This window comes from Taudactylus pleione, unplaced genomic scaffold (assembly GCF_031769625.1).
Source record: "Taudactylus pleione unplaced genomic scaffold, aTauple2 ptg000380l, whole genome shotgun sequence".
NCBI lineage: Eukaryota > Metazoa > Chordata > Amphibia > Anura > Myobatrachidae > Taudactylus > Taudactylus pleione.
The window spans coordinates 776,281-803,448 of record NW_028284781.1 but is presented as its reverse complement, the minus strand read 5'-3'; the positions used below and the strand labels follow the sequence as shown (position 1 = coordinate 803,448).

Below are 27,168 nucleotides of genomic sequence, written 5' to 3'. Positions count from 1 at the left end.
ACGTCGTTCACCAACATATCGCGGGTACACACTGGCCGACGGGCAGCAGATATATTGGCCAATCAATTGATCGGCCAATATATCTGTCAGTTTATACCCAGCATTAGATATGACATGGAAACCTTAACACAGGTTCCTACACAGGTTCCTACATTGTATATAATATACACCTATGTGGCATTATTTACTAAAGCCAATGTTTGTTTGTTTTTTTAACCTATCAACATTTACTGCAGGGAGCCACACTTGAGATGAAACAGTAGGTTACAAAGGAGTGCTGTCAATAATTGACAGTATTTTTTTTTCTATTTTGAAGTGCAAAATGTGCATGCTTCAAATACCCCAGTGCTATATGTGACTGTGCTGGGATCTTTGGACTGTAGTCCAAACCCTTTTCTCCACATCGCACAGAACCTAAGACCACTTAGAGGGGAAAAAGACTTCTATGGATCCCCTTCACCAAGGCTGGGGGGACTGTTCAACATAGCCAAGTCCTTAGGAGTCAAGGCCCGAAGGCTTGGGGAAGCCCCTTTCTCTTTTGGATTGGCTGAAGATTCCCTGGAGAACTCAATCTTCAGCTCCCACCAGCAGAAGGGAGCCCCCAATGACTTGTGCTAAGGGTTGCCCATAAAGGTTGCACCCAAGCCCATTCAACAACTGTGACAAGAAACACAAAAACAAGAAATGTGAAAAAAGTGCTAAGTGCATAAGTTAATATGTTAATATGTTGATTAATAACTAAAAAAAAAATTAAATAAAAATAAAAAAGTGGCGAAAGGCCTTTTAGGTATAAAAAAATTATGGCAGAGAAATAAAAAGTGTTGCAAAGATTACGAGCATATTGTCTCTCTGATTACTTTGTGCTGTGCATAGATCCAGATCTCCCCACTGTGCATTTTCAGGCACTCTTGGCCCCTGTCCCCCCAGGGAGACTGGCACAACGGGCCTCCCATGACTGTCCTTCTGGCCTCAACCTAGGCATCTCTGAACCACTTTAGAGGGGTCACCAGTCCCTCCAGAATAGAACAGATGTTACACTTGATCTTAGCTAAAGGCCAAGAAGAACATATCTGACAGATAATGTCAGTTACTAATTACATCCAATTTCCATTATTTTATCTTGGTAGGGAATCTTTCACACTTATGTTCCTAAATGTTATTAAGACTACTTGCCATATAGGATAAACTTGTATTTTATGTTTAGCTGTCGTGTAATGTAATTATATATTTCCTTTTAATTGAGTATATTTTGCATTATTAATTTACCCCAACAACATAATAAAAATATTTACATATTAAAAGTCAATGAAAAGACAAATCCACTAAACACATTTTTGTATATTTTGATTCAGGTCTTGTTCTTAAGGAAAAATATAACTATATATAAGTATGGTTTATTTTCATTTTATATTTTTCTTTAAATATTCAGTAAAACATGAATATAAGGTAATAACTTGTGTTTTGTTTAAATGCGTTAATGGTACTGCTAGTTGCCATGTTGCTTACCCTGTAGAGATGTAATATGTGTAGATACTGTAGCAATAACACATTTCTGCACAGTAAAGAACTCTCATTGCCAAGGAACCAATATAAGTAATAGTGTTACTAAGAGATAGCTTATCCTATATTCCCTGATAACTCTTTATTTAGGAGATTATGCTGCACCTTCCGACCCTCTGTTTATTTATACACAATACCCATATAAAAGCAATGCAAAGCCCTAATTCTCTACTATTTGCCTTCTGTTCTCACTGGCAGTTTTCACAAAGAGAAAATATTTAAATCGCTTATATTCTAAATGCTGCGTTGTGCTTGGGTACTTTGGGATTTGGAAGCAGCTGTGGAGGAAAAGTGTCTAATGAAAATGAAATTTGAATTCGCACTGAATGGAATGAGTTTTGATTGTGTGTCTGAGTGCTGTAATTACACGTGTCATGCAGTAATTAAGCGGTTGCAGTGTGACCACGGTGTGTCTCTCTTTGTCTGCAGATGGTATGGGAAAACGGCTGTGTTGTAATCGTGATGTTGACATCACTCGCAGAGAATGGAGTCAAACAATGCTATCACTACTGGCCCGATGAAGGCTCGAACCTCTACCATATCTACGAGGTATGTCTTTATGGTAACAGTATCTTCCTTTTTTGAAGTGCATTTGTGTCTACACAGAGGAAGAAGCCATATTAAATGTGGGTTATCGCTTATTAAGTACCTGTGCCGTTACTCCAATATTTTGAATATTTTAATAGGTGCACTTAGTGTGCAACAGATTTCACTCCAAACAAAACAAATAAAATGAAATGATGTATACATGTGTGTGTGTGTGTGTGTGTATATATATATATATATATATATATATATATATATATTGGGAATATGAAAAAGAGTGTGAAGCTAAATTTGAACTGTTCTTTACATGATAGGTAAAGTTTCTCAAGATAGGAAGAGAGAATGGGCATAATAAAACCTGCCAATTTCTACATGATAAAGAGGAGGGGTGTCTCAGTGCTGGGATCTGCCCTCAGAAATTCACCCTGAAAACATTAATATATGTAAAAAATGACTGGCTCCAGGGCAATGCAATGACTGTGTGGCGACATCTTTGTATGTCATTTTGTATATTTTAGGCATATTGCACCAAAGTACAGGAAACGTAGAAAATCCTGCCTTTTCTATACGTTTATCTGTGGGGAGCAACAATGGGGAGAGAATTCAACTAAATGCAGCGAGTGTCAGAACCACCATTTTATATATAGTTCACTAAGTATTAAATTAGGCGTACAATTTAAATACTTGTAATTTTGCTTATCTGAATGATCTTTTTGCTATGAAAATCTCCTTTTAGGAATCTTCTGCCATTTAGTGAACTATGGGCCTGATTCAGCAGTGTACGTTAATGCGATCGCAGCTGCGATTTCACACAGAATGCAACTGCAAAAATATGCTAATGCCTGCCAAAGCTCAGCCAGCATAAAGACACAGGGCCATCTCTTCCATTGGGCTAGTTGGGCAGTTGCCCAAGGGTCCGAAGCTTGTAGGGGCCCGCCAACCCTTCCCACTGCAGCTGTGGCCAGTTGGTAAATTGGTGATATTTTTATAAGCCGGCCATCGGTGCACTGTATTCTGATCTAATACACCCCGGTGACGAGTACTCACCTCCCAGTTTTACTTCATCTGCCGGCTTCAGACCAGTCAGACAGGGTCTCTCTGCATGTGTGGGAGGTCTGATGGGCATGCAGGAGGGTTTATTTTTATTGACCATTTAAATTTTTTTCCTGTGAATGAGTGGGTAGGGGCCCCAGCGCATTGATTTGCCTAGGGTCCACACTGCTGTTAAGGCGACACTGTAAAGACGCCCACTGCTGCTTTCTTATATCCGCCTAATGTCGCTCTTCTGTGCAAACATCAGTACTATGGATGCACATCGGCCAGTCACACTGCATTTACAACCTGCCGCAGACACTGCAAGTCTCCTCGCACGCAGAGCTCTCATGCTGTGTATACAATCGCAGTGGTTCATTTATGCACGCCATTCAAATGGACAGATACACGCCTGCTTTCTTCCGACCACCCCTCCGTCACCACCCCCAAATTCTGAGATCCTGTCACTTAGTTTGCGATTAATTCCTCTGTGTGTCCGTAATCGCAGTGTGGCTTATACGCATGGGCTCTGGCAAACAATCGCACAATCTGCGTCCACAAAAAAAAAATGGTGTAATTCTAGGGTAAAGATGGGTCCACACTTATCCAACACAATGGCCAACTGGCTGTCGCAGCGAATGAACAGACGATTTGTAAGCTATACACACTTACACACACTTACACTTGGCCAGACATCACAACTGTGCTGGCATTTAAAGTTTCCCGCCCAGGCCCAGTTGTGATGACAGTATCGGCAGTCCCTGAAGCCAGTGTACGGGTGCTCAGCAGGTCGCCTGTACACACGTGCAAATGTACCAATATATCTGCAACGTTGTTCACAGACATAATAGGTGTACACAGCCGCCGATCCACTATCGATATATCGTTTGTTGTTTGATTGAACGATATATCTGGTTGTGTGTACCATGCATTAGATTAGTATTTAAATATTATGGGTTGGGTATGGGATCCTAGCAGTCAAGATGTCTGCAGACAGAACACCGACAGCAGCATCCCAACAGTCAGAATCCTGACAGGACTAGGTAAGTATGCTAACGGTAACTCCTAACCCTAACCCACTTTTCCTGCAGCCTAACTCAAACCTCCCCTCCCCTCCTGTAGCCTAACCCTAACCATCCCCTCCACTGCCTAACTCTAATCCTCCCCCTAGTGCCTAACCCTAAACCTTACCCTCCCCTAACCCCAATACTTACTTTCAAGATGTCAGCGGTCGGAATTCTAGAGCACGGATTCCCACAGCTGTCGGGATGTCGGTGCCGGTATTTTGACCACTGACATCGCAACTGCAGGGATGCCGACTACATCCCATTATTATCTATCTGTCTATCTATCTAAATATATATATATATGTGTGTATATATATATATATATATATATAAAATATATAATCAAATATCCTGACTCACTGACTGACTCATCAATGCCCAGCCCAAACCCCTGGACATAGAAACATGAAAATCGGGAGCTATATTTCTTCCATGACGTAGGTGCCCACTAATAAGGGATTTTTTTTAAATTCATCTCCTAAGAGGGTGAAAAGGGCTAAACTGTTTCCTCCCCCTGTGCAATGTCCTGCCTGACTGTCTCTGGCTGTAGCACAGTTCATATTCAAACACCAACTGTCATCCCAAGTGCTGCCAGACATCACTGGCAGTTGGTGTGGCTCCCCTATTTGCATAGTGAGGGAAGGGAATGTGTTACTACCCAGGGATGAGAGAGGAAAATGTGTTACTACATAGGTGAGGCAGGGGAATGTGTTACTACAGATGTGAGAGAAGAAAACTTTAAACTTATTAAACTAGCTATAACTGACTAAACAAATGGTGTCCTTCACGTGCAATGTCTAATGTCTCACTGCAAACATAGTTTAAAGAGACTTGTAACCACAAGACACAGATTAGGAACCATTTCCTATGCGTACATTCCACCTTGGAATGCACGATCCAGAAGTGTTCTTCAATCTGATTTGTCTGTACAAAGTATATTTTTGTAATACATCCCCTGATCAGCATCTTACCAGGAACATCTCCTGATCAGCATCTCAGTGGGGACGGGTGCTCTACTTCCCCATTCTCTATAAGGCTTTGCGGCTGAAAGAGGCAGAAACAGAGCGTGAATGCTGGCTGTACTATTACAAATAGTGTTAAAAATATATGGTGGATGCTATTTACACACACAACTTATCATTCTATTATTCTCTTTCTCCTTCTTTCTCTTACTCTCTCCTCCTTCTCTCTCTCTCTCTCCCCCTCCCTTTTTCCTCTCTCTCCTTCTCACTCACTCTCACCTCCTCTCTACTTCTCTCTCTCTCTCTCCCTCCCTTTTTCCTCTCTCTGTCTCTCTCTCTCATCATTTTCAGGAATTTTTTATTAAGATAAGAGCCTCAGAGCTGACATGAGTGAATGAATTGGAAGTTGTCTGTGAGCTTGTCTTGACTTTTCAGTAGTGGTTTAGTCACTTCTATAAATAAAACCCATTATTTTGATTAACATGGAGCTGGTATGAGTGTGCCAGGTGTGTAATCCTCTAGAGAAGACAGTTTTTTATAAAGCAATTTCAAGCAGATGTTTGGAAATGTACTTAAGTTGTGTCCTTGTTCCCTCTCCAGGTAAATCTGGTCTCGGAGCATATCTGGTGCGAGGATTTTCTTGTGAGAAGCTTCTATTTGAAAAACCTGCAGACTAACGAAACTCGTACAGTCACCCAGTTTAACTTCCTCAACTGGAATGACCATGGTGTGCCAGCTTCAACGCGTTCACTACTAGACTTCCGCAGGTACACATTTGCAGTTCACAGCTTCTTGTGACCAATAATGGAGCAATCATGCACTGATTTTGTTATTATACATCACTTTAACATACAGATGTAATATGTTTCTTGGTTTACCTGCGTGAGATATCATTATGCTCCTTATCATATCAGTTATCTGATAACTAATTTTGTAAGATTTGGCCAAATTGCTAAAATTATAAATGATTATTGTCTGATATATAGGATATATTAATAAGGGGATACAATGTGATACAAGCTACAATGAGGAGTAATTTATACAATCCACAAAACTATATGTTTATACAATGTTACCTAAATAAGGGAGATTTGTGTCCCAGGGGCTGAGATTTAGCCCTTGGGACACAAATTACAGATTAGCTGCTCGCTAAAATAAGTAGTCACAGCTTTTCAAATTCTATAATAGTATAAATCACCAATATATCCCATTTCAATGTATAATGCATAATTATTGGTGGCATCCAAAGTTGTATCTATCATTATTGTGAGTTGACATATAATCTTTTGTGGATTCTTGACAAATGAATTAAAGATGTATTACCAAACTTTTTAAAATAAATTGATTAATAATAATAGGTAGCAGTACACAGAATTAAAGCAAAATATATGAATAGTATTAAAACAAATTAGAAGTGAGTATACTTTACTTATAGATAAGATACCTAGTGATACTAATGTTGTATGTTGAAGTAGTATATTAAAAAGTAAACTTTCTACTTATATGTCCTTATTTTGTTGTTGTTTTGTATGATTTTTTTTTTTTAACCTTTTCGTCTTAGGGGTCTTAGTCTTACTATATGCTTGGCTTGCGATACTTACGTTCTACCCACCTGGTTATTTTTATCTTATTAGTCTATATTCCACCTGACATATTTTGTTACGCACTGATCACTAGTACACTATACATGCTGACTTTATATATGTAAGCGCCCCAGTGTATGGGGGTAGAGCGAGGTAAAGACAATGCGAGAGGATGGAGACAAGATGATGTGTTTCTCAAACCCATCCCCCCTCCCATCCATTTTGCTTTTATGTTGCAGAGTGACTGGAGAGTCTCCCATATGTTCCAGGAGAGTAGGTGAGAAGACAGTGCCCTTAAATCAGTTGTGCTCAATTTGTATCAAGGTGCCTTTCTTGTGGGACACCAAAATAGGCAGTTTCCAATATAATGTGCTGCATTTTTAACAATATGGTGATCCCTAATTTGGATTGCAGCCGAAACATTATAAATCCCTACTCTAAAATATAGTATATTTCTAGACATATATCACTACACATGCTGTCCTTAGTACCATTGGATAGTTATCTTAGTAAGTGACAATGTTGCTGTTTGATTGTGAATAACCAGTACAAAAGTGAAAGAGAGAAACAGATGGAGATAATGTACAACCTAAGTGTATGCTTACAACAAAGGCGGCATAAACTGAGTGTTCTGAAAATTGCTCACTGTATGTATTCACCTGCTTAAAATATCTCAGTATGCATTGCTTAATTATACATTGCATCATACAGAGGAAATTGGTCAAATCCAAAGAAAAAATACTTAAAGTATAGAAAGTGGTCCACTGTGCAGTTTTTAGAGGTTGCATGGGAAGAACTAAATGCCTCTCTCTGTAATGTACATACTTTCTAAATGGTACATTAAAATACATAATTATAGTGTAGAACGGTAGTTGACACATAATCAGCTGCAGTTGCTGCTTTGTACCTGACTGTTGCAGACAGTCTCTACTAATCATATCACAGAAATAATAGGGGTTACCCAGGAAGAGTGCTGACCTTTAATGTCTCTGGGTTTGTCATTTAGCGAGAATTGTAAAAGCCCTTTGAGAAGATGTGACATATTGGTTAAAGAACTGTTCGCTGATGTGCAAGGTGGTCGGTTCAATTCTTGCTTCTGTCACTGGCGCTCACTGTGGTTTTGGGCAAATCCATTTATCTGCCTGTGTGCGAGGTTGCCTGACTGTCACTGAGTTCTAACAATAGCATTAATCCTTTCTCCTCCTTGGCGGATGCATAAAACCAGATAATGTGAAGCAAGGATTGAAGCTCCACTGTTTCCATCACTGCATACACAGCAGGCTATGTCTGACTGTATCCTATAGTGTCAGTATAAGCTCTAGCTCATGTTGAACTTCTGTGATGCTCCACGTGACTTTCTAAGAATTGTGGGAAATGGGATCCTGTCACATTGTTGACAGTTTCCATGTTGATATTCATAATATTGACACCACAATGTCAACACTAGAATGTCGCCTTGGTTCCGCATCTTGACATGCACAATGTCGGCATGATCATAATGACATGCTCACAATGTGGACACTTGACATGGCGCCATGCGAAATGTCGACATTCTGAGGATGCCGATAGTTAGGGTTATGTGCCGTCAGCGGGTTAGGGTTAGGCTGCGGGAGGGAGGAGATTAGGCACTAAGTATTAGGGGTAGGGATATGGTTAGAATACTCACCTAAACCACCGCTCCATCAGAGCTCTGCATCGGAAGTGGCAGTCACATGACTGCCAGACCCAGAAGCTACGCTGGAGTCGCTGAAGCTGTCGGGACCAGGTAAGTGACCACTGGGCCAACAGGGACGTTAGGTTAACATTTTATCACGTCGCTATGTCATCCATGTAGATGTGTCACTGTCAACATGCTAAGCTGCATGCCGACATTTTCAACATTCTCATGTTGACCTGATGCATGTCGACCTAACATACCACACCTATAGGAAATGTAGTTTATTAAAAGCTCAAGTGTCAATTTTCCTTATAATGTACTTGCTCTGAATGCTCTAGTACTAAATAGGTAATGCAACTAGTAATATTAAATACATTATTTGTTCATTTGGATACAGCTATAGTTTAAATATCGGAGTGTCTCCTACACTCAGCGGAGGAAGCATTTTTATGCCAATTCAACATGTGCCTCATGCCTTAGTGATGTCATTAGTGAATTGAAAGGGTGACTGTTAATTCAGCAAAGAAAATTGCTGCCTCATTGGCTGCCTATGTTCCAGTGGTATACTTTACACCAAGGTGAATTACAAAATGAAATGTCCAAGTAGAAATAACAACATGTATTGTGTTGACTGGAAAATAAATCAGTGCTTATCACACCTGTGAGTATGCCACGTATTTAGACACACTTCCTCCAGTATATTTGTTTCTTGAAATTTCTATTAAATTTGTTGTACAATAATTTTTTTATTTTATTTTTTTAATAGTTTTTCAGTTAGTCATGTAGTAAAGTTTGACAGCCATGTGTTTGTTTTTTTATTTTTTTTATTTACTTTGCCTCTAGACTCTGGAATAATGGCCCTGATTCAGAGCCGGACGCTCTAACCAGACCGCTCGCTCTGAATCAGGGCCCACCTCCATAAATATGGAGCGTCCTCCTGGAGGCTCGTATAGCTGTGGGTCACCACCCACAGCATATACGAGCGTGCAGGATGATGGTCGCGATGATCTTGACCATCGAAACTGCGAGCAGAAGCCTGCGGTTGAGTTTCTCAACCGAAAGGCCAGGAGTGATTTTGGCTCTATCAGATGTCAGTGGGGCCGGCTTCAGACGGTAGGCGTTCCCTTTGGAACGCCTCCGTCTGGCAGGCACGCCCCCGGCACGCCCACCAAAGGGGGCGTGCTGTCAGTCAACATCGACAGCACGCCCCCTTTGATGAGACACTACGAGCGAAGGAAAGTCCTTCGCTCGTCGCGTCTCACGCATGCGCACGACGGAGCTCCCTCCGTCGTGCGCATGCGCAGTGCAGACCATCGACCCACTTGCGAGCGGACTGTCCTTTAATTTTTATGTATTATATCAAAATTGGATACAACAATTTGTCATGATTGCATTGCGTGAAAGTAGTGTCATTTGCCCGGTGTTTTATCTCTGCAGGTACTCGGCGGTACTCAGTACAGGCACTTTTTTGTGTCACTTTTAATTCTTATAACTAGTCCAGAAACAGGAAGGAATCACTAAAATCATTTCAGAAATTAATAAAATAAGCATCTGAACACTTATCCATAGTGTTGAAATGCCTATACATTTTGTAGTATCTAGTAATTTCAGGAGAGCACTTCTTCCTGAGTTTCATAGTAAGAAAGCACTCAGGGGCCTATTCATCATATGATAAATGGCTCGGTAACCATGTGGAAACATTAGTTTCTGCATATTTAAGTTATCGGGGCATTCATCATCAGGGGTCCGAATAGGACCACCTGATATTCAGCAAACTCTGATTACTAAAAAAGCAGATGGCGCCTGTTCTCATAGCCCCGCTCCTACCTATGGGAAGGAGCTCCGGGGATGGGAAGACGAATCCGAGCGGATCCCTCCATCGCCTCCTCTCTGACTCCCTGGAGGCTTTGCGCATGCGTGACCTCAGGCAGGGCCGCAACTAGGGGGTGGGCTAAGGGGCCACGTGACCTGGGTGCTGGACTTGAGGGGGTGCCGGGGAGAGGCTTCCGGGAGGCTAGGTTGCTGCTCTTATGGGTTTGGAGCCACATCCCGGCCTTGAGAGGCACAGAGCCACCATCAGTCTAATGTGGTGCCGGTCGCAAGCTAATCAGTGCTCGCGGACCGGCAGCCAATCATCAGAGGCTGCCGGTCCATGAGCTCCACTTGGTTTGCAAGTGGCGCCACATTACAATGACAGCAGTACTTACAGTTCCCCAGCGTGTGGCAGCCCCATCCTGCGCCACCCCGAGCTCACCCACCGCACAGCCCTGGCAGGTAAGAGAAGGGAGATGGGGCCTTACTGTGGCTTAATGTAAAAGAGGCCTTCCTGTGGCATAATGTGTAAGGGACCTTACTGTGGCATAATGTGTAAGGGGCCTTACTGTGGCATAATGTGTAAGGGGCCTTACTGTAGCATAATGTGTAAGGGGCCTTACTGTGGCATAATGTGTAAGGGGCATTACTGTGTCATAATGTAAAGAGGGCCTTACTGTGGCATAATGTGTAGAGGGCCTTACTGTGGCATAATGTAAAATGTGCCTTACTATGGCATAATGTGTAAGGGGCATCACTGTGGCATAATGTACAGTATATAGGGCATTACTGTGGCTTAATGTATATGGGGCATTACTGTGGCTTAATGAATAAGGGGCATTACTGTGGTTTAATGGATAAGGGGCACTACTGTGGCATAATGTGTTGTAAGGGGCATTACTGTGTTGCATAATGTGTTGTAAGGGACATTACTGTGTGGCATAATGTGTTCTAAGGGGCATTACTGTGGCATAATGTGTTGCAAGGGGCATTACTGTGGCAGAATGTGTTGTAAGGGGCATTACTGTGTTGCATAATGTGTTGTAAGGGACATTACTATGTGGCATAATGTGTTATAAGGGGCATTACTGTGGCATAGGGGTCTATTTACTAAGCCTTGGATGGAGATGAAGTGAATGGAGGTAAGGTACCAGCCAATCCGCTCCTAACTGTCATGTCACAGGCTGTGTTTGAAAAATGACAGTTAAGAGCTGGTTGGCTGGCACCTTATCTCCGTCGACTTTATCTCCATCCAATGCTTAGTAAATAGACCCCATAAAGTTTTATAATGGTCATTAATGTGTGGCATAATGTGTTATAAGGGGCATTACTGTGTCACAAAACAACACACCCTTGTCGTCCGGGGGGCGCCAAATTATGGACTAGCCCCGGGTGACAAAAAGTCTAGTTTCGGCCCTGCCTCAGGTTACGCATGCGCAGAAGCCAGCCGCAGAGACAGGTAAATAATGCAGCTACTTCTGTAGCAGTGTTACTAATCGTGGGGACAGCTGCTTTTCAGAGCAGCTGTCCCTGCACCGGAGCAATGATGAATTGCTCCAATGTTAAGTATCTCCCGCGGTGAGTGGAATACTAAAGTTTCCCCCGCGGCAAGGTGAATACTTTACCATTGGCTCCCGATGATGAATAGGCCCCTGAATTTGCCAATGTAATGTCGACACTGAAACTCTTCTTAATTTTTGAGAATTTATTTAAAAGAATTGTTGGAAGTGGTTTTCTATTTGCAGATTGCTTTATGTCTTTGTACCTTACTCCTGTATTTTTTAGGCACGTGTTTGATATATTTAAATAGAGCTGTCATTGCCCTGTAATATAACCTAAAGATACACTGTGGAATAGCAGTCAATGCATGACTTTGCATTACTACATAAATACATGGTTTAACAGGAGGTAGTTGAAATCTTGGCTGTCAGGATGCTGGCGTTCAGAATGTTGGCGCCAGAATCAGAAAAGCAGTCAAAATCCCAGTGCCGACATCCCAACCACCGACATTCGATGGTAAGTAGTGGGGTTAGAGGTAGAGTTAGGCAGTACGGGAGGAGGGTTAGGGTTAGGCACTTTGGAGTTGAGGGTTAGGTTTAGGCACTGGGGAGGGAAGTTATGTTTAGAATGCGGGGAGGAAGGGTTAGGGTTAGGAGTAGGGGTAGGGTTAGGATACTTACCGACAGGTGTCAGTATCCTAACCCTGTCGGGATGCTGTTGTGGGGATCCCAAGTGCCGGCCTCCCGTACCCAACTCGGTTTAACACTAAGCCAGGAAGGTAAAGAAAATACAGTATATAAGTAAATGTTGAAGAGTGGTATTTACAAGTCAATAAATAAGTAATCTGAAGGTTGAATAACAATTATTTAGATAGATCTCTAATTTGGCGCGAGGTAATCTGGAGGTAGTATACGTCTTGTCTTCAGCAGAAAAGGGTTAATGTGGAAAGTCTGTAGGACTTACTATACATAGCATATCTGCTGGCTCTAGGAACCAGCAAGGATATACAGAATCGGTATGAATCACCGCCGGACCTAAGCCCGGCAGATGAAATACCGACGACGGAAGGCAGGCAGCTGAAGATCCCGACTAAGGTAAGTAACACCTCTAACCCTCCCCTCCCCTCTCCCCCCTAACCCTAACTCTCCCTTAGGGGTGCCTAACCCTAACCTCCCCCCTAGTGCCTAACCCTTACCACCCCCTATGGGTGCCTAAACCTAACCACCCCTCCCCGCAATCTAAACCTAACCCTTCCGGGGGGGCACCTATACCTAATCTCCCCCCCGCTGGTGCCTGACCCTAACCCCCCTTCCCCTAGCCTAATCCTCACCATCCCAGGGGGGTGTCTAAGCCTGTCCTCCCGTGAGTCCCTAATCCTAACCCTCCCCCCCATGGCTAAGCGCTCCCGACGCCCATCTTACCTACGATCGGTATGTCGGGTTTAGTGATTTTGGCATGGGGCTGATAATAGGCATCAGTATTTAGACGCCTATCATTAGTCCCATGCCGGGATTTCACAGTCAGGAAGCGGCTTCCTATCTACATCCCAGATTATATGCTCTGTTACAGTAATGTCTAATTTACTTTCTCTGTGTTAGGAAATATAGTTTAAGTCAGGACTAGAAAGGTCTTTTTGCTAGTGCTCCCGTATGACCAGGCTTAACTTCATGGGTCAGATTCTTGTATTCAAATGTTTTTAAAATAAGTCAAAACTTAGACAATCAAAATGTCAGCTGACAAAATGTCGACAGGGTCAAAATGTAGACAGTCAAAATGTAGACACAGTTAAAATGTTGACAGTCATAAGATTGTAAAACCAAAATGTTGACAGTGTCAAAATGTTGACAATCATAATAAAATAACAGCGCCGCTGCTAAAAGCTGGCCAGTGGCTGAGATACTGCTAAAAGCTGGCGGCTCAGATGCCTGTGAGAGCCGCCAGGCTAGGAGCAGTGAAATAGTTAAATTTAAACAAGATATGTGTGCCTCCCCTCTAAAAATATATATATATATATAGCCAGTCCCGGACCTCTCAGCCTGGGCTGGTATTGATAAATTGGGAGAAAAACTGTGTGAGAATTCACTTATTATCAAAAAACCAGCACTAGATCAGCCCTGTGCTGGTTATCCCCCCCAGCCGAGGGGATAACGCTATAACAGGGAGACACACAGATTGGGCTCCCTCTGGCATATCATTACCCAGTCGCAAACTGATCAACCCAGGACTGGAGTCCCTTGGAGATTTGGGATCCCCCAAAAGTGGGGTCCCCCCTCCAAAAGGACAATCAGCCCTGAGCTGAAATCCCAGGGCACTTCCATGCACTTTGGATACATAGGTAATAGTGATTAGATAGATAATAATATTGTTCTTTACAAGCGGCTTACAAGTCCCAGAAAGACTGCGCCAGCATGCCCAGACATTAAGGACCTGCTGGCGTCCGTAGTCTGCCTGTAAAGAAAAAAATATTTTAAAAAACAAGACACAGTGCCCTACTCCACCCCTTGTTCACTACTTTAATACTCACAAAATTTATGAAGCAGGTCCTCTTTGTTCCATGTATGCATCGGTCAGTCTTGGAAAAATAACAAACTGACATGGAAATTACCTATAAAGCGCCGCGCCACAGTGTGATTGGGACATTGGAGGAAACTCCATAGAAATTAATGGGGAAGCACTAATTGGCTGAGAGCTCTTCCCAGCCAATCAGTGCTCTCATCCCATCCATTTCTATGGAGCAACAGTACACTCCCTTAAACCTTAATTTATAAGGTGGCAGCAACCTTTAAAAGGTCTGATTGGCAATCAGAATATAAATTTCTGTAAGTCTGATAAAGAAAGACATACAACTGAAAGTGTAGTAGATACTGACAACAGTGGGTGCAGATATTTGGTGATATATGTGCGTACCAAAAAGAAAATTATAACATTCTTATCTGTTTATATGGTGAAGGTTCCCAGGGATTGGTTTAGGAATAGGTTGCGCTGTTGCCAAACACCTTGTTTAACCTCAAAAGAGCAGAAAGAGAGAAAAGGCGATATAGTGTAGTACTGCATATACAGTGGAACACATAAGTATATAGATATATACTTTATACCAAATGATGTATGGTCAATCGTATAGAATTATGGTATTCCTGATGTACTCTCTGTGGTCAGCAGTAGGAGTAATATTAGTCACTTGTTAACTTCATACAGAAAATAAATGATCCCCCAGTGAAGTTTTAGACACAAGTTTTTCATCCAAGCAATACAAATACAAACAGGGTTGACATAGATAGGAATATAAAAAAGCCATATCTTAGTATAATGAATACATAATAATGATGATTAAATAGTTAACATGATAGTCCACTTTAAGAGAAACCAAAAGCTGCGTCCCAACGCATTTCGTCTATTAAAAACTTCATATATACTGTGTATGTATATATATATATATATATATATATATATATAGTCACATATATGCTTTGAAGTGCTAAGCCATTATGAGATTGGTGAGGCAGGTTAAAGCAAATGGCATACATGTCCTTTCATATGTGCATCTGATGTGTTTCAGGCCTTAGGTACACATGCATTTTGGAAGATAAAAGAAATTATTATTATTATTTTTTTTACTTTGCCTTATTTATAAAATTCCTGTTGCCTGAGTTTTCTTATACTTCTTTCTTTGCTTTTTTTAGATTGCACCTTTTTGATGTATGCTATGTTCTGTTTGATTGCTTTTTTGTCAATCAATACAAATACATTTAAAATGTTCCAAAAATGTCTTTATATTTACAAAGTTATAAGAAATGTAGTTATAAGAAGTGAATGAGTGGATCTTTTTATAGCCTATTATTCAATTCAGTGGGGGGACATTTATAAAAAAAATGGTGTAATGGCAACTGTGTAAATACATTGTTGAAACTCATAGCAATCAATCTGCAAGCAATTATTTTATGACTATTCTAGCAAAATTGTCATTGCACCCATTGCACTCGGGTACTATGAGTTATAGTACTTTTGTACAGTTACCTGCACACCTGGTTACTGACAGTAAATTTCTACCAGCCAATGCTTGAGTGTCCTTATGTCAATCTAAGTGATGTAATTGTTTGCGATGTATTTTATTTGTTTTTCTGAATAAAGAAAGAGAAGTATGTTGGTGTATTAATTGAGCATAGCGTAGCTATAGAAATAATTGTTTTAATAATGTCACGTTTACTTTAATCTTTACTAATATTTGTTAATGTAGCCTGTGTTTTGTGTTAAAGTGTTTTTACGCCCCAAATTCACAGTAAAAATAACTTTTCTATTGCTATGAATTAATATATATTGTATTACTTTTAATTTGGTTTTGATTTAATTTCAGTACAAAAAAATTCTAAAATTTTTTTGTAAATTCAATTTAGATGTACTGTACTTACCCAAAACCAATATCTGAAAAAAAGCAAAATACTTGAAACATGTTGGTGTTTTTTTTTTTTACTACAGAGGTTTAGAATAATGAAATGTTTCTTTCAAATATCTATTTATTTTTTACATTTTCTTACAAGAGAAAGCTGCTTGTTATTTCTATGCAATGCTGATGTATGACTACAAGGAAAAATTTGTCTATGTGTGTAAGTTATAGAAACCTCACAACAAAGGTCATCTTAGCAGCTGCTTTGTGCAGTTTAAACCAAGCTAATTTTGACCAGTTTGATAATGTGTTCCCTCCCTTTGTGAAAAAAGCAAACATGCTAAGAGCTAAGATCACTTTCATCACTCTAGGATAACACGTAAAGAAATCAACATTTTATTTTATTTCTCTTGCTGTACGCGCATTGGCATTTACTAACAATCGCTCACTTTGAAAATGGTTAAATTCTTATTTTGCCAGCTAATTAGCAGTTGCCAGTGTCATTTTTGTGATGTTGCAGCTAGTAATATGAGCCCAGTTGCATAGTCACAAAAGTGATCATTGGAAACTGTCTCTCTGCTGCGGGGACACTATGGAAGTCCCATTTCTGTGCCTCTAACGACTATTGACCTTTGCTTGCTGACGGTTTGCATGACAAGTTTCTTTTAATTTATTCAACCAAGGGGTTTGGTTTGTATCACTAATCATTCTCTCTCTTTCTTTCTCTCGTGTTTGTCTACACATTAATAAAACGTACCGCAATGAACGGCCTGCTTGTGGTTATAATTGCACACTCACAAAATGAAATGCTTGGTTGTAGGCTTGCTTAGGCTGACCCTTATGCTAGTTTAAACACTTGGCATTGCATCAAGTTAGGGTCATGCTATACATTTGGTATGATGAAGGCATTGCACATGATTGCTTTATTTTGTAAAAAGTAATTGTGGCAACTTTATAAAAATGCACTGTTATTCATTTTTGTACTACAGTAAGCCAGTACTGTATTTTTTTAACTTGTCTGTGTTTTATAATATGACTTGTTTAACAATGTATACACTTTTTATTGTATTGAAATGTGTGTTATAATTATTTCAAAAGGATTTTTGGCCTTTAAACAACTTAATTTGTATCTGTATGCCCTCTGCTAATTTTACTAAATATGTATATTTAATTTTCTGACTTTCTTCTGTGTTTTCATACCAAGAACCTTTGACCACAGTTTTTTGTTTTCAATTTTCATTGTCCTTGGATATGATGTAGCTCTGCTCTGTTCAGTTTGTGCATAATTGTGACCACAGAGCAGTTTTGTGTTGTACTCAAGGACCAAGAAATTAAGTTAGTATATCTAGATGAAGTAAATGTTCTGGTACAAGTACAAGAGCTAGAAAATAAAATACATGTGTTTAGTAAAAGTTGCAGGAGGGTATTTATAATCCAAATGTTTTCAGTGACGGAAAACCCCTTTACGCGCTGCTTTGATCAATTTCAATAAGAAAACTCAAGTATACATTATTTAAAACAAACACAAATAAATTTACATTTTGTTGGCCATTGGTGTGATATTTACATTATAGAAAGTACAGTAATACAGAACAATTTGTATGTAATGCTGGGTTCTTGCTTTAATGTAATATTTTGTGATATTTGTAATATCTAGAGATGAGTGAGCTTATGCTATTTAATTTTTCATATTCATTTTAGTCATTGGGTTGGATATTTCAACATACTTGAATCTTTATTTTGCCTTAAGTTGTCAGACCAATTAGAGTTGAGCTAAAAGTTAGATTTCTTCAAGTCAATTATGGCACATTATATTTACCACTCAAAATATGTGGAGCTACTGATATTATAATATTTTTAATGACAAACTGTACTATTAACAACATTTATTTAATTTTGGAGACAAGGGACTCATTAATTGGAAAAATGGCATTCACATAATCACAACCCTACTGAGGCCCCAGTTGCTGCTGTGATGCATTAAGTTGTATGAAGTTTAGGACCATCAGTAAGATGTCACAATTAAAATGGTGATTGTTTTTTTATTATTACTGTTGTGTGAAAACTGCTGTCTACAAATGAATATACTGAGATATGACAACTATTGTAGTGCAAGCGGACAGGCTAACAAAAAATAAACGTTTAAGTAGATTCAGATCTTTTTAACCTTCTGCCTTGGTAACCGAGACATGTATAAAAATTATGATATGTCACAAATGTATTTGTAACTACCAGTGTGCTAGATACATAGATTGAAATGGAGATAAGTCAAGACAAATTTATCTGACTATGCTCCCAATACACAACTATATTGAATTATGGAAGGCTCATTTCACTAATTTTTCTTATTAGCAGCTGTTTTATTACCAGAATGCCAAGAATGTGGTATATTATCAGAATGGTGAGAAAGTGGTTTATAATTAGAATGGTGAGAAAGTGGTATATTATCAGAATGCTGAGAAAGTGGTATATTATCAGAATGCTGAGAAAGTGGTATATTATCAGAATGCTGAGAAAGTGGTATATTATCAGAATGCTGAGAAAGTGGTATATTATCAGAATGTTAAGAAAGTGGTTTATTATTAGGATGCTGAAAAAATGGTATATTATCAGAATGCTGAGAAGTGGTATGTAAACAGTGATGAGAAAGTGGTTCATTAGAATTCTGAGAAAGTGATATATAATCAGAATGCTGCGAATGTGGTTTACAATCAGAATGATGGGAATGTGATTTATAAACAGAATATTGAGAAAGTGGTTTACATTCAGAATACTAAGAAAGTTGTTTATAATTAAAAGTTTTAGAAAGTGGTTTATGCAGTCAGAGTGCCGAGGAGGTTGTTTATTATCAAAATGCCGAGAAAGTGGTTTATAATTAGAATGCTGAGAGAGTAGTTTATTTTTAGAATGCTGAGAAAATAGTATATAATTAGAATATTGAGAACGTGGTTTATTATTAGAATACAGAGAAATTAGTTTATAAACAGAATACTGAAAAAGAGTTCTATAACCAGAATACTGTGAAAGTGGTTTATAATTAGAATTCTCAGAAAGTGGTTTACAGTTAGAATGCTGAGAAAGTTGTTTATAAACAGAATATTTTCCTAAGACTATTTGAGAAAACTTTTAACTTTTTTTTAGCAGTCTGATAAATTAGAAAAAACACAATTCATGGAGTATCATTACTGGACAGTTTGAATCTCTGTATTACCATAATGCTTGAGTTTCCAAATTGACTGACAAAAAATACCAGCTTTCTGCACAGCTTTTGTAAAATATTTTCTGTCAATACGTTTGACCAGCAAGATGAACTAGACCTGCCCATTTGACTGAATCAGTAATAGTTGAGCACTCTCTTCCCAGTTAAGATGCTATAACTAAAGCAGAGAGTGCCTAGGAATACAACAAATAAATCTTGATTCTTTTATATATTAAATAATAATTTACATTCCATTATTTAAGTACCCAATAAACAACAAAACTGCTTTATAGAGCTGTGAATTTTATTGGTTCCCATTGGTTTCAATTGCTATTTGTAGAGACATTTTTGCTGCAATTTGTTAATATATCAAATTATACACATTCACCTTATTGTTTTTCTGCAAGATATTTATATATACTATTACATTTATTATGTCAGCGAAAAATCAGAATCTGTTACAATATACAAAATCATATACTACATGCAATAATTCTGCTCTGCAGTGACACAACATAATGGTATCCAAGGTATACCCTATACAGTTATTTAATTCACAATTCACAGGTTGTCTCTTTGCTTACTTTAGATAAAATAACTCTTAGAATTCATTATTGAAAACTTGTTAATAATTCTGTCATACTGCACAGTGGGACTAGACCAACACATAGTCCAACACTGTCTTATTAATCATGTAGCAGTCACACACATTTTATTTTCTTTCTATTCCACACCATAAAGCAGATCTAGTTCTATGTGTCCCAAATCTTCGCTTTTATCTGTGTGAACGTAGACTAGGTTTTCTGCAGTACACCAGACACAAGCCATTATTTTTTTTGTTACTGATAAATTAGTATGTCTATAGTTCCCTCACACACACACAAAATACAGAAATGATTTGTGTGAGATAACTACAAATCTACTGATACATTCTTTTCTCCACAAAGATTGCTTGCTGATGGAAAGATTCAGCTGGTCAAACAAAATTATTATCTTTTAATGAAGGTTTTTAGTTGACGCCTTACTTTTTTTTTAATAAAAAGAACATATTCTGAATAACTAACACAATGATATAACATTAAAATGACTTAAAGGTAAAGAAAAAAATCATATATTTAAAAAAAAAAAATCCTGCAAATGTCAAATGTATTTTCAATCAATGAAAGATGGCTTTTTGAAAAAATATATATACTGATGTCACCACACCACAAACCAATTTCTGTATTATCCGCAATTTTATTTTCTGTCCAGTTATAATGTAGTTTAGCACACAGGAGTTCTTATTTGCTGAAGGGGAGCAAAAGCAAACACTTAAAGGAATTGACACAAGAGGAGGAAAATAAAACAAAATATGTACTTTTTTTGTGCAGATGTAAGAAAACAAATCTAAACATCTAAAGATGACTTGAAGTAAGCTGTTGGGATAGATAAATAAAAATTTTCAGTACATACAGAAAATACTGAATATATTTCAGTTAATTATTTATAAAATATGTGGGACAATAATTTAATTATATTTTATATAAACTGGAAAGCTGTTTTAATGCTTACATTTTGCTTAAATCAGTAAAATCTGCAAGTGTAGCTATAACTGAAAATTAAGTTAGAAACCTGAGTACATAAAAATTAGATATTGTCCTTGTGTAGGCAGTTCCAATTTATCCTTATTCATGCTGCGTGTACAGAATTAGAGATAAATTTCATCAAATTTTCTTCTGGTGATTTTGGCACTTGTCTTGTTTCTTTTACTGTAGATAATAGTTTTAAAATATTTTACTATTGTAGCATGATATATTTATTACAATTCTCTAATAACATGACAATTGTGTGTGTTCTACAGGAAGTACATTACTTCCAGTTGTCGCTGGTCTTTAAACATTGTATTGGGCACTATAACAAAATGAATATAAAAATGTTCTAACCACTTCCTTTGAGTGCAAATGCATAAACCTTTATCTTTGTGACTAAAGATTGCACAATAATTATTATTACCTTTTATTTGTTCTGTAATTATGACATTCTTGTCTTCTTTTTTGTAGGAAAGTTAACAAGTGTTACAAGGGTCGCTCCTGTCCTGTAATAGTTCATTGCAGGTAAGTATTATTCCCTGAGCAGCTCGTCATCCCTACTGAGGATGATGATTTGCTAGTCTCCTAAAGGGATTAAAGCAATTTTGCAATTATATATAAAAATATATCTGCCGTATATCGTTATTGGGTAGATGTGGAGGATTGTTTGCCTCTGGTTGGGCATGAAATGCATCTAACATTATGTAGAACATATATATTTACCCACAATTGCTTATCATAGTTATATTATAGTAATTTCATACGATGGGAATATGGAGTGCACCCAACAGCAATTAGATCAAGTTTCAGAGGATTTGTAAAAACATCTGCACCTCATCCACTGTCCAGGACACACCACCACATTGGTAAACTCAATACTTTAAGGGTAATAGAGCACATGATTATAATAGTGAGAAAAAAATGTATAATGGAATTTCATAAAAAATTGGCACCTTTTTAACTATGGAAGTACAATTTTATTTAAGGATTTGCATTCTTCCATAATCTTACTTCATGCACAAACAACATGTCTTTAAATATATACCATTGCCTTTTCTTAGCTTGCCGTAATCCCCCCACTTTCCCCCCCGAGTGCTCGTAAACTATGCAGTATCTCAATTCACAAGTGAAAGGAATTAATTCCTACGAAAGATCCACTGTTGTCGCCTTTATAACCTGAATTGTATTTTGTTTCTTTTTCTTTTGTAGTTTATTTATTTACCCACATTGTAACCTTGTGTCTCTGGGCGAATTACCTTTTTATGACTCTCTTTATTTCATTTTGTTGCAGAAACTAGCTGTATGGAACAATAGTTAATCCTAGTTGAACAGCTTGTGCTGATTAATGGCTTTTGTGTTTTTATGCTTTCTATTCCCACCCCCTCTCTTTTTAATCTCCTTCCGTTTAGCTTCACCCATATTACATTAACAATAAAATTAATAGGAGAGAAACACCCCTTTGACTTTTTTTCTTTCACCGGCGGAATGGTAACAGAATTCTCTTATTATTCACAGTGATGGTGCGGGGAGAAGCGGTACCTATATCCTGATTGACATGGTACTCAATAAAATGGCTAAAGGTAAGCTTCAAAAGACCCACCGCCTCGTTTCTTCTATATGTATGTGGTTCCTATGGCAACAGGGAGCAGTGTTTAGCGGAGAGCCATAGACTGCAGGTTTTACACAGGATTTATTTTTTCTATATTTGGTGCACAGTACTCATGGGGATATAGCTCAATGCATACCTAGTCATTGGAGGATAACAAGTTGGCAATAAAGTGATTTATTTTAAGGGTATTGCAACAAGTTTCATCTTTTCAGTGCAGACCCTTGTAGCTGTGGTATTCAAAAAGTACCACCCGTATGTGAGTTACTGTATGTTAGATTCACAAAAGAACATTTACAAAAATGTACGTATGTCATAGATATAGTTTAAAATTGGATATATCAGCATTATTGCAATAAATCTTGTCAACATTTAGATGTGGATGATATTTTTAGAAGAATAAAAAAAGGATATTTTCCAGTTTGGCTGATTTGTTACTTAGTTAAATATTTTGTATTAGGACACAATAACATTGCACATTATGGTAATCCTTAACAGGAAAGCAGTAATTAGCCTTAATTTATCTACTGCAATTTAGACATGGGAGCAGAAACCTCTTACCTCATTTTACTCAAGTTTTGTTCCCAATTTTAAAGTGCAACAGAATATGCTGGCACTACTGTATGTAATTAAATGTTAACAAATAAAAAAATGTCTAATTAATTTGCGCCATCTTGCCACGTAAGCACCTGTGGATGAAAAATGTCATAGAAAAATTGGCCTAAAACATAACAACTGATTTTTCTTTATTAATTTGTAGATTGTATTCATCTGTATTTCTTATTTTAATTTAAGAAATGATTTGTTAGATAATGTCTCCAGTCACCATTACTATAAACTGTGCCTAACAATGCAGCATGTAATCAGCACACTTATACTATTCTTCTTCTTCATAAAGCACCAACATATTACTCAGTTGTAGAATTATGATATAAATAAATGGGGATGTGGTCAGCATCCCAACAAGCGGGATGCCGTCTGCCGGAACCCCGGCATCGGAATCCCGAACGCCGAAACAACACCGGCGCCGAAATCCCGACATGACTCGGGATCCTGACATCGGGATCCCGGCAGACGGCGTCCAGATCGTAAGGACACAGCGGAAAGGTGAGTATCAGCCATGGGGGGGGGGCGACACTTAGGTTTAGGCGCCCTGAGGGGAGTTAGCGTTAGGCTGCGGGAGGGGGGAGGTTATGGTTAGGCTCCGGGCAGGGGGGGTTAGGTTCAGACACCACCTGGGGGGTTTAGGGTTAGGCACTAAGGGGGAGGGTTAGGGTTAGGCACTAAGGAGGGAGGGTTAGGTTTAGGCACTTACCGGGGGGGTTAGGGTACAGGGTAGGGAGGGTTAGTATTATGGTACAGGAAAGGAGGGTTAGGGGGTAAATAGGACAGGGGAACAGTACTCATCATTTCCCTGTCGGAATTTGAACCTCCGGGATGCCGCTGTCAGTGTACTGACAGCCGACATCCCGTCCATCTGTATTTTATACCGATTCCAGATAAATGACATACGTCATTTAGTACATGATACACAGGGGCTGATACAGAAGAAATGCTACACTGGTCTGTGTACCATGAATTGTGTACAATTGCTCTAAGCATTCCCAGAAAAGAGTCCAAATGCACAGGCCTATGCAGATTTGCATGATTCTGACACTTTTGCCCACTTGTGTCTGCGGAGGTGGGACATGGGAGGTACAGTAGGAGGCGTTCTGATGTATGCCTAATATAAAATGAGCACTTATGCTAGTGATGCAGACCTGTCCAAAACTTGCAATAGCTGTAACTTTGCATATGTACAAAATTGCACCATATATAGCGAAAACATTTTACACACAGTTTTAAAACTAGTACACTAAATTTTGTGGTCCAATGGGCTAATTCAGTAGCAGATGGAATTATAAAGCTGCGCGCAAGCAGCTTTGTAATTCCGTCCTTGTAAATATGCAAATGCAGCAGGAGGTGTATGGCACCCCCTGCTGCATTTGCGATCCCAGCACTGCGACCAAATTCCCAGGCTGGTATAACCATCGCAACCATCGGTCACAATGGTGGACGGCACTGGCCAGCTGAGTAAGCCTCAGCTTACGCAGACTGGCCGGCTTGCAAGGCCAGGAAACTGCATCTATGGACGCAGCCTGTGGCCTTGCAACGCTCAGAAAATGGGACAAGATACGCCCCCGTTTCCGGGAACGCTGTCCGTGCCCTTCCCTGCACCGCCCCTTAAATGCCTCTGTCCGTCAATCAGGCAGAAGCACAGCAGGGGCTGCATGCGATTCTGCACTTTTGCATAATGGGTCATGCTCATGAGCAGATTCTCGATAATCGGGATTCTGTGTAGATTCCTGATAATCAGGAATCTGCATTCAGCATTGCACTTATGTGCAATGCTGAATCAGCCCCCAAGTCACTCCACAGAAGAGCACAGAGATGTCTGTAGACAATAATGTTGCATAGTGCAGTATCTTTGCTCAAGTTAATAATGTGTTGTTTAAAAAGGTTTACAAATGAATCATATTTAAATACATCTTGGTATATTCTGAATAGAGATTCACTAGTTGGGTGGCCAGATCGTTGATGCAAAGTGAGCAGTATGCCAGTTGATGTGGCGTATTTTGTGTATTTTCACACTTGGAGATAAAAGTGGTCCTATACCAATGGCATATATTACCAGGGGTTGCAGCCCCCCCCCCCCCCCCAGTAAAATACGCCACTCCCCAGTGATCCCCCAGTCCTCCCGTATGTAAATTAGTAGCAGAGCGGTGGCTTCTCATTGGGAATGCTTTCTGCTAATCACATGTCAGACAGACAATCCCAGGGGGAGGTGTTTAACCTGGGACTACAAGTCCGAACTCTCATTAGCAGAAAGTGCTTCCAATGGGAAGCCACTTCTGCTTTTATTACGGCAATCTTATTCGGCTTCTTGGGGCTGCAGTAGATGCAGCCCCTAGCTGATGCCGTTTTCTGCACATGCACCATTTTAGGGGTTTCTTTGCAATATTTTATCTCTATGCATATGCATTAAATGGTGACCCTCATGCACTTGCACAGGGGGTTTGGACTGCAGCCACCACCCCCTGCTGGCATATATTGAGCAGGGGAAGAGCTGTGATCACTGCTGTGTTGTTGTAGCCTAGAGCCACGTGGGTGTGTACACTCTCTACATTATCAGTCCTGCTGTCTCACTAAATACATAAGAATAAAAAATTTGCAGAATTTTGTGAAAAAACTAGAATACAATTTTAATACTTATGATTTATGGCTGACTCTGTGTCAGCTAGGCAGCTGGTGATCAGCATGCTACCATAATAACAGGCCTATTTTTATGTGGAGGCCTGGAGTTATAGCTCAATCTACCCCATTGTTAATGTAACCCTGCACACTGTCCATGCCTACAAAATGAATGGAATGCAAATTCTGGAGTGCAGAATGGGATGCACTATGGATGCCACCAGCCCTGCGATCGGAGAGGCAGATGGGTGTGATGTGAGTCACGTTCTCACTTCAGCAAAGTTCAGTAAAGTCACATTCATGGAAATGCATTCTATCCAGACCAGCAATTATGCACATATGCCCACTTGGCGGCATATTTTGTGCATCTGCCACAGGACAGGGACAAACACGTGACAATGATGAAGACTTCTAGTAAACCAGGGGCCTGATTCATTACCGATCGCAGCTGCGATTACACATGCAATTGGCCGATTGTTGCATTCAGACCCAAACGCAGAGTGATTGATAGGAAGTACCATTTGGGGGAGGTGACGGGGGTGGTCGGCGAAATGCAGGCGTGTCAGTGCGTTTGAATGCCGTTGCAGGGGCGTGCATAAATTAGCCATTGCGATGCCATACGCTGCTTGGGCTTTCACTGTGTGCGATGAAGTTAGTAATTCCTGAGTAAGGTCTTACTTTGTGCAAGTGTGCGTTAGGATCCGATTGTACTCAATGCTACCGATGGTTTTGCTAAGAATTACGGATGTGTGTAAGGTAAAGGGGGCGTCCTTTGGTTAGACTGTGTATGGTATTGCGATTGCAGTCATTAGCATATATTCGCAGTGAGACTGTGTGTGTAATCGCAATAGCGATCCTTGCTGAATCAGGCCCCAGGTGCGTATGCTGCCTATACAGATGTGGACTTCTTGAGATGTGTATAGCTCCGCACAATGTTTACGTCCACTATGTTGTTGAACAATTTGCGCCCATTTTCCTACCAAATTAGCTTGCTCAGCGATGCTTGCAGGTTCCATTCCTGAGAAGAACCTGAACTGAGAGGCTGTGATAGTGGCTGATGTACTGACCTCTTCTGTGCCGCTGACCACCCCAAACAGTTTTACTGCCAAATCACCAGTAGATTGACAAGCAACATTATATTGCTCTTCTGTTCACTCTGCTTTCACTGCTCTCATCAATAGGACAGAAATTAAAAGTTATAATTAAAAATGATAATTGATTGCTGATAGGCATAATGAGGTAAGATGATTAAAGAAAGGGCCCTTGCAGTTGTTCCACCTTAGGCCCAGTCCTGTCTAGCATGAAACACAAATCCAGACGTGCTAATGCTGGTTGGTATTACAATTTGCATTTTGAAGATGATCAACTTGGATGCCTTTGAGCTAAGTCTTATCTAAGGGTGGTGTCACATTGCAGTATTTGAACAGCTAGAAAAATGCAGCATTCATCAGCACAGCAGAGTTA

General features: G+C 39.6%; 1 protein-coding gene across 1 annotated transcript in view; it reads left to right on the top strand.

Moving 5' to 3' along the window:
* The window catches only part of PTPRN2 (protein tyrosine phosphatase receptor type N2), a 1,246,087-nt gene that overhangs the window by 1,180,688 nt on the left and 38,231 nt on the right, over positions 1-27,168 (top strand). The window contains exons 18-21 of the mRNA XM_088445425.1: positions 1,990-2,109; positions 5,768-5,934; positions 21,339-21,392; positions 22,383-22,447. Coding sequence (XP_088301551.1) covers positions 1,990-2,109; positions 5,768-5,934; positions 21,339-21,392; positions 22,383-22,447 — 406 coding nt within the window. The remainder of the gene's footprint in view (positions 1-1,989; positions 2,110-5,767; positions 5,935-21,338; positions 21,393-22,382; positions 22,448-27,168) is intronic.